General features: G+C 40.3%; 1 protein-coding gene across 1 annotated transcript in view; it reads right to left on the minus strand.

Moving 5' to 3' along the window:
* Positions 1–12,060: 12,060 nt before the first annotated feature.
* Positions 12,061–19,176, minus strand: part of shisa9a (shisa family member 9a) — a 66,802-nt gene continuing 59,686 nt past the window's right edge. The window contains exon 4 of the mRNA XM_060939685.1: positions 12,061–13,734. Coding sequence (XP_060795668.1) covers positions 13,331–13,734 — 404 coding nt within the window. The 3' untranslated portion in view covers positions 12,061–13,330. The remainder of the gene's footprint in view (positions 13,735–19,176) is intronic.

The following is a 19,176-nucleotide window of genomic DNA, read 5'->3' on the forward strand; positions in this document are numbered from 1 at the left end:
ATCTCAGTTCAGTCCCATGCGGATTCGCAAGTGCTGTATTGTAAGAAATCAGCTTACATTTCGATTTCATTCATTACATACGGTTTCTACCAGCTTTTTTAGTTTGTATATATTTTCATTGTAAATAAAGTGTAAATATAGTGTCAAGTTTGCTATCTTAGTTCCAGAAATTTCGTTTATTTGAGTGACTGAACTTGAACTTGAGGGGGCTAGTCAGCTAGCAAGAAAGCTGCGCACGGATGCCAAGCATTGCTGATTTAATTTTGGCGAAGCCATTTGCCAGTCTTCCTTTCGAGGAAAAAATTAAAATTAAAGAGCAGGGTAGACCAACGCCTCAAATTGACTTGGTGAAAAAGGTAGGGAATAATACTCGTTCCTTTCAGCTCTCCTGGTACGAGAAAGTGAATTGGCTAACAGCAAGTGACCTACATCAACAACAGTAAATAGGCTACTTTAGTAATATGTCATGGATGGACCAAAAATATAGAATCTATTTAAAATGTTTATGCTGAGTATATTATATTGGAATATATATTTTTCTGGATATGAATTAAACACAGCTACAATTTGGAAAACATTTTTAAACAAAAACACAGCCGAGAACATTTCACACTACAGACCTGGATTAAAAGTGAAGGGTTATCAAAATTGTCAATAAAACATTTCTCAGTCAAAATAAGTAAAATATAGGGAAAGTGTCATTGAATGAAATGTGTGGCACCCAGCTCTACTGCTGAGGTTCCTGACAAAGAGCTGCTTTCAATAATGATCAATTTTTAAACAATATGCCACAATTTTAAAATATAAAATGTTAAAATATACCCCTCCCCCCCAACACCACCATTATGTATATTGGACAGTAGGCTAATGGGCCAAAAGAACCTGTTATTTCACAGTTTGTGACGCTGCCAACAATCAGCCAGATCAGAGGCAAGAGTATGGGCAAAATTGATGTTTTTTCTTTTAAAATCTGGAAATATCGTAACCGACCAGCCTCCCTTGTTTGAAAGACTACCAGCCGCCACTGCTATGGGTCCATGTGGCTACTGCTTATAAATAAAATTTTCTGACACCATGTCCATACAGTAAATATAGCACTCTGAGGTAGTAGCCACAAAAAGGAAGCATAATCCAAAAATGAACAATTTAAAAATCACAGAAGTAAAATATACCAAGTGCCTGTACTTTATATTATTCTACTCTTACCTCTTACAGTTTTCGAAACTGAAACCTCCGAACCAAGGCTGACATACACACGCTGTCGCCATGACCGGAAATCTTATTTCCCGGAAAAGGCCTGACGCTAGAGCTCCGTAGTCTCAATACTCTTTTCGACAACTTCCCTTAACAACTTGGAAGTGCATCACATCTACATCACACATGGGACCACTGGCCGAAGAAGGTGAGGAAAGGGAGACAACCTGGAGTATATTTTAAAATTGGAACGCACTTTCCCTTGGCAATAAGCATAAACATGTCTGAAAGCGATTTCTTTCGTCTAGTCCATTTATATCAAATGGTGAACCGAATTGTATATACTCACCGGCCATTTTAATAGGAACACGTGTATGCGCATACGCAGTGCACGATTGTTACACACATTCTTACAACACGATGATATTGCGGCTACAATAGCCACAAAAACCCTTAACTTGATTGCATATATTCTTATTTATTTGCTATGTTTTCTATAAAAATTTAAATATACAAATAAATCATAACTAAATCTACAAAATAAAATCAATAAACAAAAACGTACGTACGTACATGCATACATAACCAACCAATCACAGCTGATTCCCAGTTTAACTCAAGACCTACCCACATGTTTTGCTTTCCACTTTGTTGCAATCTATACAAAAGAGGACATCTTTGGAATCATGTAAACCAGAGAAAAACCTAATGTGTAGAGAAGTGGCAGAGAAATAAGAGGGAGAGGGAGAGGAATAAGTAGGCAATGTGGAAGACAGTCAAAAGGATGATCTGTAGCCTCCAGGTAGGTCTATTAATGAGCGAGTGCAGAGTACTGCCATGCTCATCAGTGGCATCTATTGCTGGACATACTGTATGACTAGATACATCTGTGGAAGTTTGCAGGAGGACAGGGTTGACAAGAATTGCAATGAAAAGTAATAAACTGAGCTTACTTGATTCAGATGAGTACATAAATTCCACAGGAATTAAATATTTTTGTCGCACCTTATATGTTATGCTCTTTCTGATTGAACCATCTAAGATTGAACAAATCTGTTGGCTGTGTACATGAATAACTTTGCATAATAAAGGAGATTTTCTTGGGAACAAAGTCTTTGACTGTTGTAAGCTGATGGATAGCATTTATATCAGTAGAGCCATGCTTAGTATAAATTACGATGAGATCTACTGTAGGCCTTTATGCTCTTTACTCTAAAATTAGTGACAAAGAAACATCCATCCATCTGTTATCTGTAGCTGCTTATCCTGTACAGGGTTGTAGCCAAGCTGGAGCCTGTCCCAGCTGACTACGGACGAAAGGCGGGGTACACCCTGGACAAGTCGCCAGGTCATCACAGGGCTGACACATAGACACAGACAACCATTCACATTCACATTCACACCTACGGTCAATTTAGAGTCACCAGTTAACCCAACCTGCATGTCTTTGGACTGTGGGGGAAACTGGAGCACCCGGAGGAAACCCACACAGACACGGGGAGAACATGCAAACTCCGTACAGAAAGGCCCTCTGGGCTCAAACCCAGGACCTTCTTGCTGTGAGGCGACAGTGCTAACCACTACACCACCGTGCTACCCACAAAGAAACATTCTGAGGGTAATTTTTATCTATGGGGGGAAGCATGCCCTTAGCCCCCCACAGTGATGGCTCAGCCCCCAAATGCCTAATGACATCCCTGTTAATTGGTAACTGGGAAGGCTGTCATTCACAAGCAAGGATGGGGCAAGGTTCACTACTTTGTGAAAAACTGCAAGGGTAAATAGTCCAACAGTTTAAGAACAATGTTTCTCAACATAAAACTGCAAGGAATTTAGAGATTTCACAATTGACAATCCAGAATATCATCACAAGATTCAGAGAATCCAGAGACATCTCTGCATGTCAGGGCAAGGCCGAAAACCAACATTGACTGCCTGTGACCTCAAAACTGACAATTGTATAAAGGATAATACTGCATGGACTCAGGAACACTTTGGACAACCGTTGTTGGTAAACACTGTTTCTTGTTGCATCTACAAATGCAAATTGAAAGTAAGATATCAACAACACCCAGAAATGCCACTGAATTCTCTGCGCCGGAGCTCATTTGAGATAGGCTGACGCAAAGTGGAAAAGTGTGCTGTGGTCTGACGAGTCCACATTTCGAATTGTTTTTGGAAATCATGGATATTGTGTCCTCTGAGCTGAAGAGGAAAAGGAACATCCAGATTGTTACCAGCACAAAGTTCAAAAGCCAGCATCTGTGATGGTATGGGGGTGTGTTAGTGCCCATGGCATGGGTAACTTACATATCTGCGAAGGCTCCATTAATGCTGAAAGGTATGTACAGGTTTTGGAGCAACACATGCTGCCATACAGATGACGTCTTTTCCAGGGATGTCCCTGCCTACTCTAGGAAGATAATGCCAAGCTACATTCTGCACATGTTACAACAGTGTGGCTTCATAGTAAAGGAGTGTGGGTGTTAAACTGGCCTGCCTGCCACTGAAAATGTGTGGTGCATTATGACGCGCAAAATATGACAATGGGGACCTTTGACTGTTGAGCAACTGAAGTCATATATCAAGCAAGAATTGTAAGGAATTTCACTTTCAAAACTTCAACAATTCGTGTCCTCAGTTCACAAACACTTACTGAGTGTTGTTAAAAGAAAAGGTGATGTAATACAGTGGCAAATGCCCCTGCCCCAACTCTTTTGGAACGTGTTGCAGGCATGAAATTCAGAATGAGTGTATGTTTACAAAAAACAATAAAGTTTAGCACTTTGAATATTGACCCCTTCATTGTCCTTGGACGAGTCACGTACGTCATGAAATCTTTTACCGCTGTGCCTTATGACGTACGTTACTCATCATAAACACCTCCTTTTATGTACCTTACATGGCACATTACTTTTACTTCACAGTGGCACATATGAACTACAGTCAATACCTAAAGCATTCTTCCGTCATAAGGCACAGCGGTAAAAGATTTTATGACGTATGTGACTCGTCCAAGGGCATCGAAGGGGTTAAATATCTTCTCTTTGTATCGTATTCAGTTGAATATAGGTCAAAAAAAGATTTGCAAATCATTACATTCTGTTTTTAATTTACATTTTACAGTGTCCCAACTTTTTGGAATCAGGGTTGTAAAATTCAGGGCATCACTTTTTTCAGTGAAAAGGACATTTTAGTGACTGGAACATACCTTACATGTACTGTATATACATATCTGTATGCAAATTATTTGTTAAATTTTTTGGAATTACTATTTTCATTTAGTGGATTTTTCCAGGATTTACAACTTACAAAAATGACAAAAAATAAAGCACATTCCAAAAAATAAAGCATTTCCGATTCATCCCTATAATATAGGGTTAGTCAAAATTATGTTAACACTAATGGGTTATTTTTCTCCTGTAGATAGACGTACACCATGGGTGACAGATTAAATGGTACTGCTGCTCGCTGGTTTTTGTGTGTTGAACACGATGGCGAACAGGTTGAGACCGTCCTGTAAATCATCTGGCACATATGATGTATGTTTTGTGAATAAATGGTTTGTACCATTTAAGTGTTAACATAATTTTGACTATCCCTGTATATACTGCAGGACTGTGCTATAGTGCTATAAAAATCAAAGACAAAATGGTACATCCTATTACTGTATATTATCTGATCGTAGTGTTTTTCAGGTCATTGCATTATGAATGACGGTGACAGTGTTCTTGTTGAGAGAGAGAACCACTAATAGTGTTCTCGGAGAACGAGTTGATTTTGAGGTGTGTATGAAGTGTTTTGATAGTTTTAGTGCATTTTAGATGTGACACTAACAGCTCTCTCTCTCTCTCTCTCTCTCTGTGCTGCCTAAATGGTTCAGGTTGTTTTTCTGCCAAAGCAGTGCTTCTCAGTATAAAGCTCTATTAGCTCTCATTGTCAAGTAGGGTTGCCTGCTCCCAGGTGAAGTGTGTGTGTGTGTGTGTGTGTGTGTGTGTGTGTGTGTGGTCTTTGTACTTGCTGTACTCTGATAATGAGCTGCGTGAGCACATGGCTTCTGCATTATCATTTATATTCCTGTCCTGTCATTAAGCAAGACTTGGATAGATTTGAGGTCTGCTTCATCACTGGTTGTTGCTATGGTTAATGGAGGCTACTTGTAGCCCTAATCCAACACTTTATGGGGGAAAATCCGCTACGCCACTCTTCTTGGATCTGTTCATCTCTGCCATGCTGACTAATGCTTTTGTTTTGGATCTATCTTGGATAAGTGTGCCAAGGAATTTTATGCAGGCATAAACAATGCAGACATGTGATTCCCTCGGTGCCCACAGTGCACCACCACCCGCTCCTCCACCCAGCTACAGTTGTTGCCGTGGAAACATACAAAGAGATTTCAAAGCAGACTGCATGAGTTCTGTCACCGTGGCAACAGTTGGCTTTGATCCAGGCATAGTTTGCTCTGTTCAATTAATTTTGTCCAACTGACCACTAACCAAATCGTTACATATAATCCATAACTGCAAAATCCTCATGACTGCATTGAGTTGTGTTAAATAGTATTAAACTGTATTGCATTCTTGCTGCATGAAAGGCTGGACAATATCAGTGCATGCTTGTTTAATACTTTTTGATATGCACAACCACCTTCATTGGTCATCTCCCATAAGAAAGCCTTTTCTTTGTTCTGTCTATTATATAGAAGTACACAGTAGCCCTATTTTTTTTGTATCTAAAGCCTTGTGCACTAGTCTGATACAAAGGCGCTCAGACAGATCCTGTCAGAAACAAAGAAAAGCTGATATTAGAATTTCCAGTGTGCCACTCAGATCTTAATCACTCAGGATATCATTGCACCATAAAGTGAAAGAACCAATTTGAATATTTCTTCCAAGACCGTACCTCCTTCTAACTGCTCTTATGACCTGCCATGGTTTATTCATCACTTTAATAACAGACACACTTTTCTAACACTGTCCTAATCTTCATTTCAAGAAGCAGAGGTGTATTATTTGAGTTATTGGTTACTCAGACTTACAGAGGACCGATATAGCCAGATAGTCAGCTCAGCCTCTAACTTACTTCTGCAAAGTAATCAATAAGACATTTAATGGTCTTCAAAGAAGACGTGCTGAGGAGCTTTTTATTTGGGGTTGAGCAGAACATGGTGAGCCACAAATCGGGCCACGTTGAAATGCTGTGAAAGAACGAGATTGCCCACTCGGACTCTCTCATGCAGCAGAAGACTGGATACATGGTTGGAAGATCAACAACGGAAATATTGCGTTCACTGTTTCAGGAGGAACACTGAGTACCCGAAACTTGAGTATTCTTCTCAGTCATCGATGAAATTCTGTTTGTTCTGTGCTCACATACTGCTAATCTCATCAGAAATCTGTGCTGGAAGTACACATCTCAGTTCTCAGTTCGACTACTATACAGAGAAATGACACTTTCAGTAGAATCTCAAGTAGGAATTTCAGATGACGTGAGAGATAGCAAAGGTGCAGCCTTATTTGTACTTTCTATATGAGATCACTGTCTGGCGTAACATATTACTGGCATCAGTGGGTGTTTTGTGCATTTAACTGGGTTCTTTTCAACTGTCCATGCAAGAAGGTCCTGCTGTAATGATAGATGGAAACCTCAGTTCAATTTTGCTCTAATTTCAGCATGCGCTCAGGAGAGCAGCTTCGCAGAGACCATATGTAATTAATCTGTGAGAATACTGGCACCTGTATGCCTGTTTGCATGGGTTGCTGTCAATACGTTCAAAATTAAAAAATTGAGAAAACCGATACCTGTATAGACAGCACGGATTTGGCTGAAACCGGTTCGCATCTCAAGTGCCTACAGCAATTCATTGTAGAATATACTTTTGATGAAAAGGAGAGGGTTGGTTTTGTTTTACAACCCCGATTCCAAAAAAGTTGGGACAAAGTACAAATTGTAAATAAAAACGGAATGCAATGATGTGGAAGTTTCAAAATTCCATATTTTATTCAGAATAGAACATAGATGACATATCAAATGTTTAAACTGAGAAAATGTATCATTTAAAGAGAAAAATTAGGTGATTTTAAATTTCATGACAACAACACATCTCAAAAAAGTTGGGACAAGGCCATGTTTGCCACTGTGAGACATCCCCTTTTCTCTTTACAACAGTCTGTAAACGTCTGGGGACTGAGGAGACAAGTTGCTCAAGTTTAGGGATAGGAATGTTAACCCATTCTTGTCTAACGTAGGATTCTAGTTGCTCAACTGTCTTGGGTCTTTTTTGTCATATCTTCCATTTTATGATGCGCCAAATGTTTTCTATGGGTGAAAGATCTGGACTGCAGGCTGGCCAGTTCAGTACCCGGACCCTTCTTCTACGCAGCCATGATGCTGTAATTGATGCAGTATGTGGTTTGGCATTGTCATGTTGGAAAATGCAAGGTCTTCCCTGAAAGAGACGTCGTCTGGATGGGAGCATATGTTGCTCTAGAACCTGGATATACCTTTCAGCATTGATGGTGTCTTTCCAGATGTGTAAGCTGCCCATGCCACACGCACTAATGCAACCCCATACCATCAGAGATGCAGGCTTCTGAACTGAGCGCTGATAACAACTCGGATCATCCTTCTCCTCTTTAGTCCGAATGACACGGCGTCCCTGATTTCCATAAAGAACTTCAAATTTTGATTCGTCTGACCACAGAACAGTTTTCCACTTTGCCACAGTCCATTTTAAATGAGCCTTGGCCCAGAGAAGACGTCTGCGCTTCTGGATCACGCTTAGATACGGCTTCTTCTTTGAACTATAGAGTTTTAGCTGGCAACGGCGGATCACACGGTGAATTGTGTTCACAGATAATGTTCTCTGGAAATATTCCTGAGCCCATTTTGTGATTTCCAATACAGAAGCATGCCTGTATGTGATGCAGTGCCGTCTAAGGGCCCGAAGATCACGGGCACCCAGTATGGTTTTCCAGCCTTGACCCTTACGCACAGCGATTCTTCCAGATTCTCTGAATCTTTTGATGATATTATGCACTGTAGATGATGATATGTTCAAACTCTTTGCAATTTTACACTGTCGAACTCCTTTCTGATATTGCTCCACTATTTGTTGGCGCAGAATTAGGGGGATTGGTGATCCTCTTCCCATCTTTACTTCTGAGAGCCGCTGCCACTCCAAGATGCTCTTTTTATACCCAGTCATGTTAATGACCTATTGCCAATTGACCTAATGAGTTGCAATTTGGTCCTCCAGCTGTTCCTTTTTTGTACCTTTAACTTTTCCAGCCTCTTATTGCCCCTGTCCCAACTTTTTTGAGATGTGTTGCTGTCATGAAATTTCAAATGAGCCAATATTTGGCACAAAATTTCAAAATGTCTCACTTTCGACATTTGATATGTTGTCTATGTTCTATTGTGAATACAATATTAGTTTTTGAGATTTTAAATTATTGCATTCCGTTTTTATTTACAATTTGTACTGTGTCCCAACTTTTTTGGAATCGGGGTTGTAAAAATAATCCAGATGAGAAGACAAAGTTAACAAAAGATCAAGAGACAGAATACAGAGCTTACAGTAAAATGTTCCCATTCTTTTATTGCCACCTAAGAAAATGGATTAGAGCATTAAGCATACAGCGACTGTTGCTTTGGAATCAACAGAATCTCCACACGCAGCCGAAGTGGTTTAAGGACAGGATATAGATCAACATTATGGTGAACAGAAAAATGCTTTGTTTTGGCTGTAGTTAAAATCTTGCTGAAATATTTACTGGCACTTCATCATGCAGAAGACTTAAATGAGGTTTGAAAAATTCATAGCAGTAGATCAGAAATACATCTGAAATGAAGAACAGTGGCAATGTTATCATTTGCAGCTATATAAAATTAATCTACAAATCTCTTTAAAGCTCCATTAAGTGCACATCCATAATATGTTTAGCTTTAACGTGTTACTAAATCCACAGCTATGTTTAATTCTCCCACTGTATCAAATAAGATAATCCCATTTCAGAAATGATGATAATATCATAAAGCATTGCATGAGAACGAAACCTTGATAAGTTTAAACAAATTAGTGTCTAAATCCATGATCATATTTTATGTGTGACTATCTTGTACCTATTACTCATTTCCTGCTCGTCTCAGCCTTAAACTCTTCCTCGTCATGTGTAAAGTGTAATATTGATTGTACTTTTTTTTTTTTTTTTAGATATTTTTTTGGGCTTTTTGCACCTTTATTGGATAGGACAGTGTAGAGACAGGAAATGAGCGGGAGAGAGAGAGACGGGAAGGGATCGGGAAATGACCTCGGGCCGGAATCGAACCCGGGTCGCCCGCATTCATGGTATGGCGCCTTAACCACCTGAGCCACGACGCCCCCGATTGTACTTTTTAACATTTATAAAAGTATAACTTGAACATGCCAGCTGAGACAAAATTGTGTATTTCGTATGAAAATGGTCTCATTTCTTTAGTAAGTTAATAGATTTAGTAGCACTATTTTAGCACATAGATGAAATGGTGTTTAAGAGTGGCATGATGGCACAGCGGGTGGCATTGCTGCTTCACAGCTCCAGGGTCCCTGGTTCAATCCTAAGCTCAGGTTCGTGTATGTGTGGAGTTTCACACCATGCTTCCTCTGGGTTGTCAAGCTCGTTTTTAAGGTGACTCTTAAACTTGCTGGCCGGCTGCTTGATTACTACAACTAGCAGTAGTAGTATTACTTATTACTTACTCCTACTAAGTGCTCCTCAGTGTCTCATCTCATCTCATTATCTGTAGCCGCTTTATCCTGTTCTACAGGGTCGCAGGCAAGCTGGAGCCTATCCCAGCTGACTACGGGCGAAAGGCGGGGTACACCCTGGACAAGTCGCCAGGTCATCACAGGGCTGACACATAGACACAGACAACCATTCACACTCACATTCACACCTACGGTCAATTTAGAGTCACCAGTTAACCTAACCTGCATGTCTTTGGACTGTGGGGGAAACCCACGTGGACACGGGGAGAACATGCAAACTCCACACAGAAAGGCCCTCGCTGGCCACGGGGCTTGAACCCGGACCTTCTTGCTGTGAGGCGACAGCGCTAACCACTACACCACCGTGCCGCCCGCTCCTCAGTGTGAATTATTGTAATTTGATGCCACAATTAATTAAAGACATTTATTGTGTTTTTTTTATTCAGGTTTTTTTTTTAAAGATAGCAGAAAATGTTTTCTTTCTTTGGTGAAACTGATATTACTCCATAAAAGTGAATCAGGCAAATATTATTAGCAGCGAGCTAGGTAAAAATAGCTATATTTGGTGTAAATGTTTCTAGCTAAATATAGAGTACATCATTCTCAGTGTCTAAAACATTGCTATTAGTTGCACAATTCAGACTGTGCGTCATCAGCAGGAAAAATGACATAGACCTAAACTCAGTAATAACTATAAGAACTATGGTAAATGCAGTGCTGGGAAAATTGCTAGTTTAATGCAGATCGTCAGCTGCGTCTTCATTGCCATGACTGAATGGACCACAGAGTCTGACAGACGAATTTGTCTGGGTGCCAAGCAGGCTGCAGCCCAAGAAAGCTCGATTCTGCTAATTAGGTCACTTGCACCCACTGCCACAATTAAAATTTTGGCACATTAACAAAGCCTCAACACAGCGAGTGCATTCAACCACTGGAAAATCTGAAGCACCTGTTTAGAGGTGAAGGAGTGCCAGATGAGAATTGGATTAGAGACCGTACACTTGCTCCAAGAACCGGAATCTAATCAATTAGTGCTTCTTTTCTTTTCGGCTCATCGTCAGAGAAATCCACACATTGCACACTGACACTTAGGGCTGCCTTACTGCTTGAGCAAAAACTAAAATATTATTTTGGACTCATTTATGATCAAAAAAGGAGAATGTGAGTCATGAACCATCTAGAGAGCAAATTTATAATAAAATGCTGCACTTGGGGTTTGGGCTATTTCACACTTTTAAATTGTTTTCCATATTGCACTTTGGTGTATAGATGAAACGAGGCCCTAGAACTGCAAAACAAAACAAGAACTCACAAGACGATTGTGTCAATATGAATTCATTCTTGATCCAAGACTAACATACAAAATAGAGTTGATACTGAATAGCTGATAATGGAAAAACTAACTGGGGAAAAATGTGTCCAGGACTGCACCTGGCTTTGAGTCCCTCCCACGCCAGGATCTGGTTTTCCCAGGCAGTCTCCTGTCCCAGTACTAACCATCTCTTGAGGCGCATGGGTGCGGCGCCGATCTCTGTTTCTATAGCCCTCGGCCTCTCGCCGATTATATAGCTAGAGTTACAGTGGTGGGCTAGTTCTCTGGTAGCCGTGAAAGTTTGACTCCCTACTCGCATCTGTATTGCAGCATGCCTTGACTCTCAGGCTTGCACCTGGCTTTGCAGCCTATAAAATACTACCTAGAATGGGATTGTTCCAATTGATTAGCCATTTTTGAAGAATTATAACATCAAACCTTAAGTGCTTTGTCCTTGATTTTTCTGGTTTGCTGGATTCATTTAGTTAAACAAGTCTAAATTCATAATAGGAACAAAGCCTAACTATTACTTCCTATAACTACTATAACTTCCTGTTAACACTGAAGACAGACAAAAATCGAGAAATGTTATGGAGAGAATGAAGAAATGCTTATTTTATTCCAATATCATTACTTGATTTTGAAAGATATCATTATTTCCAAAACAACCACACCCCTTATACTGTGATGCAGAAGAAGAAACGTTGTTTTTTTTTTCTCATTTGGAATGTACAAGTGAGTGAAAAGGACAAATAGATAAAATTAAACACAACTTTAACAAGCTAATTCTTGGCACAATGTACTGTATCATTTGCATACATATACTGGCAAGAGTATAAATATATATACTTTAAAAATCAATTTCACCAGAAGGCCTGTGTGGGGCGGGGGGAAAAGCTTCCCCCAAACTACTTACTACTGAAATAAAAGTGCTAAAACCCAGTGGTTGCAACTTAGCTGCACATACATCTATTGTCATGAAGAAATATTGTACAACAAGCTTTAATTCCTTCAAGAGGATACAAGACAACACATAAGAAATAATTGTAATTATACTGAAGGGAGAACAAATACTTGTTTCCAAAGCTAAAGAGCCATCAGGCACAATTTGCACAATAAATGCACCATGGGGAGCCTGAGGGAAATGGTATTTCAATGAACTGTATACTTGTGTATGGACGTATTGACAATAAAACTGTCTTGAATCTTGAATTAGTAGCAGAGCGATCATGTTAGTTAACAGTGCTTTTTACTCTACAGTCTCCAGTTCACATGCTACCTCATGGTACTCCATAACAAATATGGCAGAAAACTGGCTGTCTGTGAGATGATCTCATTTCTTGAGAATGACCTACATCTCTGGGGGCTTGTTACAAAGAAAAATGAATGAACTGGGAGTTAGTTAATCTACACACAGTGAGGACTGTTAATATGAAAATAAAAGGTACAGCCCTAAAATATCAGTCGGTTGAATTAGAGTTTACGTCTTTCCAAGGTGTCTTTTAAATAAGGCATCTGCCATTAAATGTTTCTAGATAGAAGAAATATGATCTTAGTCTCACTAGTGTATGAAAGATAATTGTGCTAGACATCATGTACATCAGCTCTGGTACTGTGAAGAATACTGGCCCTGTGTTCAACATGCCACACTAGCCCTTGAACCTTTGGGTTCAGCACTGCACTTATTTCCTCTTAATTACTGGAGTAAACACTTATTCCTAATTATTCTTCGTGTCAGTTTATTCGATTGCTTTTATTGCTTGTGTACTTTGACTCTTTTCTCATTGATTTGAATTAAAACTACGTATTATCTCACTGATTAAACACAAACATATCATCATTGGCATGGATATAAATTAGAGTGAACATTTCACAAAAACAATGGAATGTTCCTGGTTCAGCTGTTGTCATTGCTTGCCGACCGCCTGGTTGTGTGTCTGATCATGGTGTGACCAGCTCACGTCTGCAGTTACGCCTCCATTCCACAATGGGCAGAGTGAAGGTTACAGTCAGGATAATGATCCATTTCTCCTGCTCACAAAGGCTAGCGAGCCCTTTGGAGACAAGTTATTCCTTCACACAGTCACTTCTGTCTTACTGTTGGTTATGAAGTACGGCTGTGTGGGTAGGTAGTGGTGACTGCGGGCAGTGTGGAGCTCGTTCATCTGACCCACCATGTAGGGCTTCCTAGGACCATAGGTCTTGCGCCGACCCACCGTCTCTGTGCCTTCCCAGGCCTTCAGCATTCCTGGGTTGGCTATGGTGTTGGAGCTGTAGGCCATATGATGATGTGGCACATGGGGCTTGGTGGGCTTAGGTTTCTGTTCATTCTGCTTGGGGATGGGGATCTCAGTGACGTATGAGGCAGTGGGCTCCACATGCTCCATCCTCATTGTGTGAAGGGGCAGGCTGCCTTTCGCTCCTAACTCTGTCATGTGACAGTGCTGCTTGTTGTAGAAGCCCCCGTTGACTTTTGATGCTGACAGCAAAACAGACAAGAATAATGCATGAGGATACACAGAGGTGCAGTTATAAAGCAATTTGTCTTATTTGGTCATTCTTTACGGGATCCTTTGATTGTGAAAAAATAACTGCATTTACAGTGGTGCTTGAAAGTTTGTGAACCCTTTAGAATTTTCTATATTTCTGCATAAATATGACCGAAAACATCAGATTTTCACACAAGTCCTAAAAGTAGATAAAGAGAACCCAGTTGAACAAATGAGACAAAAATATTATACTTGCCCATTTATTTATTGAGGAAAATGATCCAATATTACATATATCTGTGAGTGGCAAAAGTATGTGAACCTTTGCTTTCAGTATCTGGTGTGACCCCCTTGTGTAGCAATAACTGCAACTAAACGTTTCCGGTAACTGTTGATCAGTCCTGCACACCGGCTTGGAGGAATTTTAGCCCATTCCTCCGTACAGAACAGCTTCAACTCTGGGATGTTGGTGGGTTTCCTCACATGAACTGCTCGCTTCAGGTCCTTCCACAACATTTCGATTGGATTAAGGTCAGGACTTTGACTTGGCCATTCCAAAACATTAACTTTATTCTTCTTTAACCATTCTTTGGTAGGACGACTTGTGTCTTTAGGGTCGTTGTCTTGCTGCATGACCCACCTTCTCTTGAGATTCAGTTCATGGACAGATGTCCTGACATTTTCCTTTAGAATTCGCTGGTATAATTCAGAATTCATTGTTCCATCAATGACGGCAAGCCGTCCTGGCCCAGATGCAGCAAAACAGGCCCAAACCATGATTCTACCACCACCATGTTTCACAGATGGGATAAGGTTCTTATGCTGGAATGCAGTCTTTTCCTTCCTCCAAACATAACGCTTCTCATTTAAAGCAGAAAGTCCTATTTTGGTCTCATCTGTCCACAAAACATTTTTCCAATAGCCTTCTGGCTTGTCCATGTGGTCTTTAGCAAACTGCAGACGAGCAGCAATGTTCTTTTTAGAGAGCAGTGGCTTTCTTCTTGCAACCCTGCCAAGCGCACCATTGTTGTTCAGTGTTCTCCTGATGGTGGACTCATGAACATTAACATCAGCCAATGTGAGAGAGGCCTTCAGTTGCTTAGAAGTTACCCTGGGGTCCTTTGTGACCTTGCCGACTATTACACGCCTTGCTCTTGGAGTGATCTTTGTTGGTCAACCACTCCTGGGGAGGGTAACAATGGTCTTGAATTTCCTCCATTTGTACACAATCTGTCTAACTGTGGATTGGTGGAGTCCAAACTCTTTAGAGATGGTTTTGTAAGCTTTTCCAGCCTGATGAGCATCAACAACACTTTTTCTGAGGTCCTCAGAAATCTCCTTTGTTTGTGCCATGATGCACTTCCACAAACGTGTTGTGAAGATCAGACTTTGATAGATCCATCCATCCATTATCTGTAGCCGCTTAGCCTGTCCTACAGAGCAAGCTGGAGCCTATCCCAGCTGACTATGGGCGAGAGGCGGGGTACACCCTAGACAAGTCACCAGGTCATCACAGGGCTAACACATAGACACAGACAACCATTCATGCTCACATTCACACCTACGGTCAATTTAGAGCCACCAATTAGTCTAACCTGCATGCCTTTGGACTGTGGGGGAAACCGGGGCACCCGGAGGAAACCCACGCAGACACAGGGAGAGCATGCAAACTCCACACAGAAAGGCCCTTGCTGGCCCCTGGGCTCGAACCCAGGACCTTCTTGCTGTAAGGTGACAGTGCTAACCACTACACTACTGTGCCGCCCCTTTGATAGATCCCTGTTCTTTAAATAAAACAGGGTGCCCACTCACACCTGATTGTCATCCCACTGATTGAAAACATCTGACTCTAATTTCACCTTCAAATTAACTGCTAATCCTAGAGGTTCACATACTTTTGTCACCCACAGATATGTAATATTGGATCATTTTCCTTAATAAATAAATGACCAAGTATAATATTTTTGTCTCATTTGTTTAACTGGGTTCTCTTTATCTACTCTTAGGACTTGTGTGAAAATCTGATGTTTTCGGTCATATTTATGCAGAAATATAGAAAATTCTAAAGGTTTCACAAACTTTCAAGCACCACTGTACATTTACAGCACTTAGCAGATGGCTTTATCCAGTGTGGCAGAAATGTTCAGTAGTCTTTATTAAAAACACATCCTCATGCTAGTTCACTAAGTTAGGGATGAGGAATACCATCAAGCTAAATCCCTACTGGAAGAGTTTAGTACACCATGAAAGAAAACACACAAGGCAAGAAATATTTTTATCGGAGATTTAATCTAAGTGCTTGGTGAAGAGGTAGATCTTTAGTCTTTGTTTGAAAGACTCCGCTAATTTCACTGTTCAGTGGAAGTGTGGGAGAAGTTGGGAAATTGAAAACAAGGCTGCAGCTGCATTCTGGATGAGTTGCAAGGGCTGGATGATACACAAAGGCAGGAGTTTTTATATCTTGGAAAAATCTCTTCACTCCTTAAAGTCCCAGGTCTTATCAGCAGGTCCAGATGCATATTCCTTTTCACTGATATATATATATTTCTTATTTTCCTATTAGTTTCAAAATAGTTACAGAATAACTCCTAGCTATTGTTGAGTAACATGCTCCCCCCCCCCCCCCCCCATATGCGAGTACCTGAATGACTGGCTGGGAGGTTAAGGGGTTAATATCAGGCTTGTAGTACTCGAGTCCAGGACTCGAGTCTGACTCGTGCCCTAATTTTAAAGACTCGTGACTTGACTTGGACTTGAGCACTGATGACTCAGACTTGGACTCGGACTCGCGCATTAACTGCATTCGGACTCGTAAATTGGAGACGAGGACTCTGATTTTTTTCTTTATTTTTGTAACATGCCATAATGATTTGGCATAAGATATTTATATTTATATCTACATTAATTTTTATACTAATTTTGTGCAAGAGAATGCACATTCACCTGTTCATGCATCAGGTTCAGGAACAAACTAACATTAATGGCGCTAAAATGCCTGGAGAGAAGCCCCTAGGATTGTCCGCTTTGCTTCTACAGACTTCTCGTGCAGTGGGGGAAAAAATGCACTGCTATGTGTTCCATATGTAGAAGAACTATTGAGGAGATGACGGGGACAATCTTGAACTTCAATCATCATTTGGTAAGACTCCACCCAGAGAAGTAAGTGACGTGCTATGTTCATTACCCTGTTGATAGCCGGGCTTGCTTGTTGAATGATGAACTCGCTAGTGTTAACCCTCTCATGTTATTTGCCCTGTTGATAGTGGGGCTTGTGTCGGACTCAACTCGGATCAGTGGTGGACTTGACTCAGACTCGACTTGAAATTTTCTTTAATGACTTGACTTGGACTTGAGCACTGGGGACTCGAGACTGGACTCAGACTTGAGGTTTCGTGACTCGACTACAACACTGGTTAATATCAGTGTCAAGTATTTTACTTATGGCCAGGCTTTAGAGATTATATTTTCCATACCCCAAAAGACATTGCCTGTTCAATAAAACTGATTCTATTTTACATCATTCATGTCACAACAATAACTAGTTTGTCACATGATGTTCTGAAATCCATTGACCATTAAATTCTTATAGTAAAAATGCTCATTGATCTGTAAGACTGCTTCCTGAACAATACAGATTCATGGTCAAGATCCTGGGGCTAAAACGGCCACCCCTAAGGACTCTAATGTTCTCACTGGCATTTGTTTATCAAATGTCGTCTTCTGACCTTTTATCTGTTATGCAGTTCATTGCAACGAGATGCCTGTGTCTGACTGCGTGCTCACGCTGAGCCTCCTCCATTTGAAACACTAATGGCATGGTTTACTCGTTTATAAAAGTCCTCAATTAAAGCTGTATGCAGGGGAGTTCCAAGAATGGTCTATTCAACACGTCTTTGATTGCCTGTAAGAGATTTCAATTAAGCTTAAATGGGTCTCAAATGATATTGAGCAAGGCAACAGTATTATTGGCGCAGTGGGCTTATTTTTACTAGTTGATCTATTCAGCTATGTCCAGCTTGTTGAGAGATGTTTCCTTTCACCACATGATTCATGTTCACCATAGAATTGTTCCTTTAAAGACCAGCACACTTCTAAATCCTGCTGTGACTTCCTCAGTCTGTGTTTGATGGTTTGTTGCTTTAATGTCCTTCAAGATAAACCTTTCAGGCTCATTTGTCTTATGGAAAGTGAAAGCCACACAGGCTGTTGAGGAATTTTCCCCACTGGTGCCTGTCCCCATGTATCACTCTCAGAAGCAAAGTCATTCGTTATGTGAAAAAAAAATCCTTGATGGAGTTCAAATATCTATTAAACCATTGCATTCATACGTTGCATGATTTTCAAAATTGGTTTAAGTAGCTTAGTTTAAAGAGTGACAAGTGTGTAAAATACATTATCACAAAAACTCGACTGTAAAATGGCAATGATGCACGTAATCTTTTTTTCAAGGCAGGCTGTATATGTTGTCTAAAAGCTCTAGGGTGTTTTTTTTTGTATATATGCATATTCAAGATAGCAATCAAGCTGGATTTTCAAATTGTCAGAGAGATTTGAACAAAGTGGGCAATAGAAAATACACTGAAATCAGATACCATCTGCAGCTCATCCAAAATAGTTATGTTAGTGCATCTCAAACAATTAAAATATTATGAAAAAGTTCATTTTTTTGTAATTTAATTCAAAAAGGTAAAGTTTCATATGTTCTATATTCATTACATGTAAAGTGAAATATTTCAAGCCATTTTTTGTTTTAATTTTGATGATAATGGCTTATAGCTCATGAAAATCAGAAATCCAATATCACAAATTATTAGTATATTTCCTAAGATCAATCAAAAAGGATTTACAATAGGGAAATGTCCAATTTCTGAAAAATATGCTCATTTATACACTCAATACTTGGTTGAGGTTCCTTTGCCATGAATTACTGCATCAGTGCAGTGTGGCATGGAGGCAATCAGCCTGTGGCACTGCTGAGGTGTTATTGAAGCCCAGGTTGCTTTGATAGCGGCCTTCAGCTTGTCTGTATTTTTGGGTCGGGTGTTTCTCATCTTCCTCTTGACAATACCCCATAGATTCTCTATGGAGTTCAGGTTAGGCGAGTTGGCTGGCTAATCAAGCACAGTAATATCATGGTCAGCAAACCATTTGGTAGTAGTTTTGGCACTAACACTGTGGGCAGGTGCTAAGTCCTGCTGGAAAAGTAAATCAGCATCTCCATAAAACTTGTCAGCAGACGGAAGCATGAAGTGCTCTAAAATCTCTTGGTAGACAACTGTGTTGGATTTGATAAAACACAGTGGACCAGCACCAGCAGATGACATGGCACCCCAAATCATCACAGACTGCAGAAACTTCACACTGAACTTCAAACTACTTTGATTCAATGCCTCTCCACTCTTCCTCCAAACTCTAGGACCTTGATTTCCAAA

The sequence above is a fragment of the Neoarius graeffei genome, chromosome 14 (assembly GCF_027579695.1).
Source record: "Neoarius graeffei isolate fNeoGra1 chromosome 14, fNeoGra1.pri, whole genome shotgun sequence".
Taxonomy (NCBI): domain Eukaryota; kingdom Metazoa; phylum Chordata; class Actinopteri; order Siluriformes; family Ariidae; genus Neoarius; species Neoarius graeffei.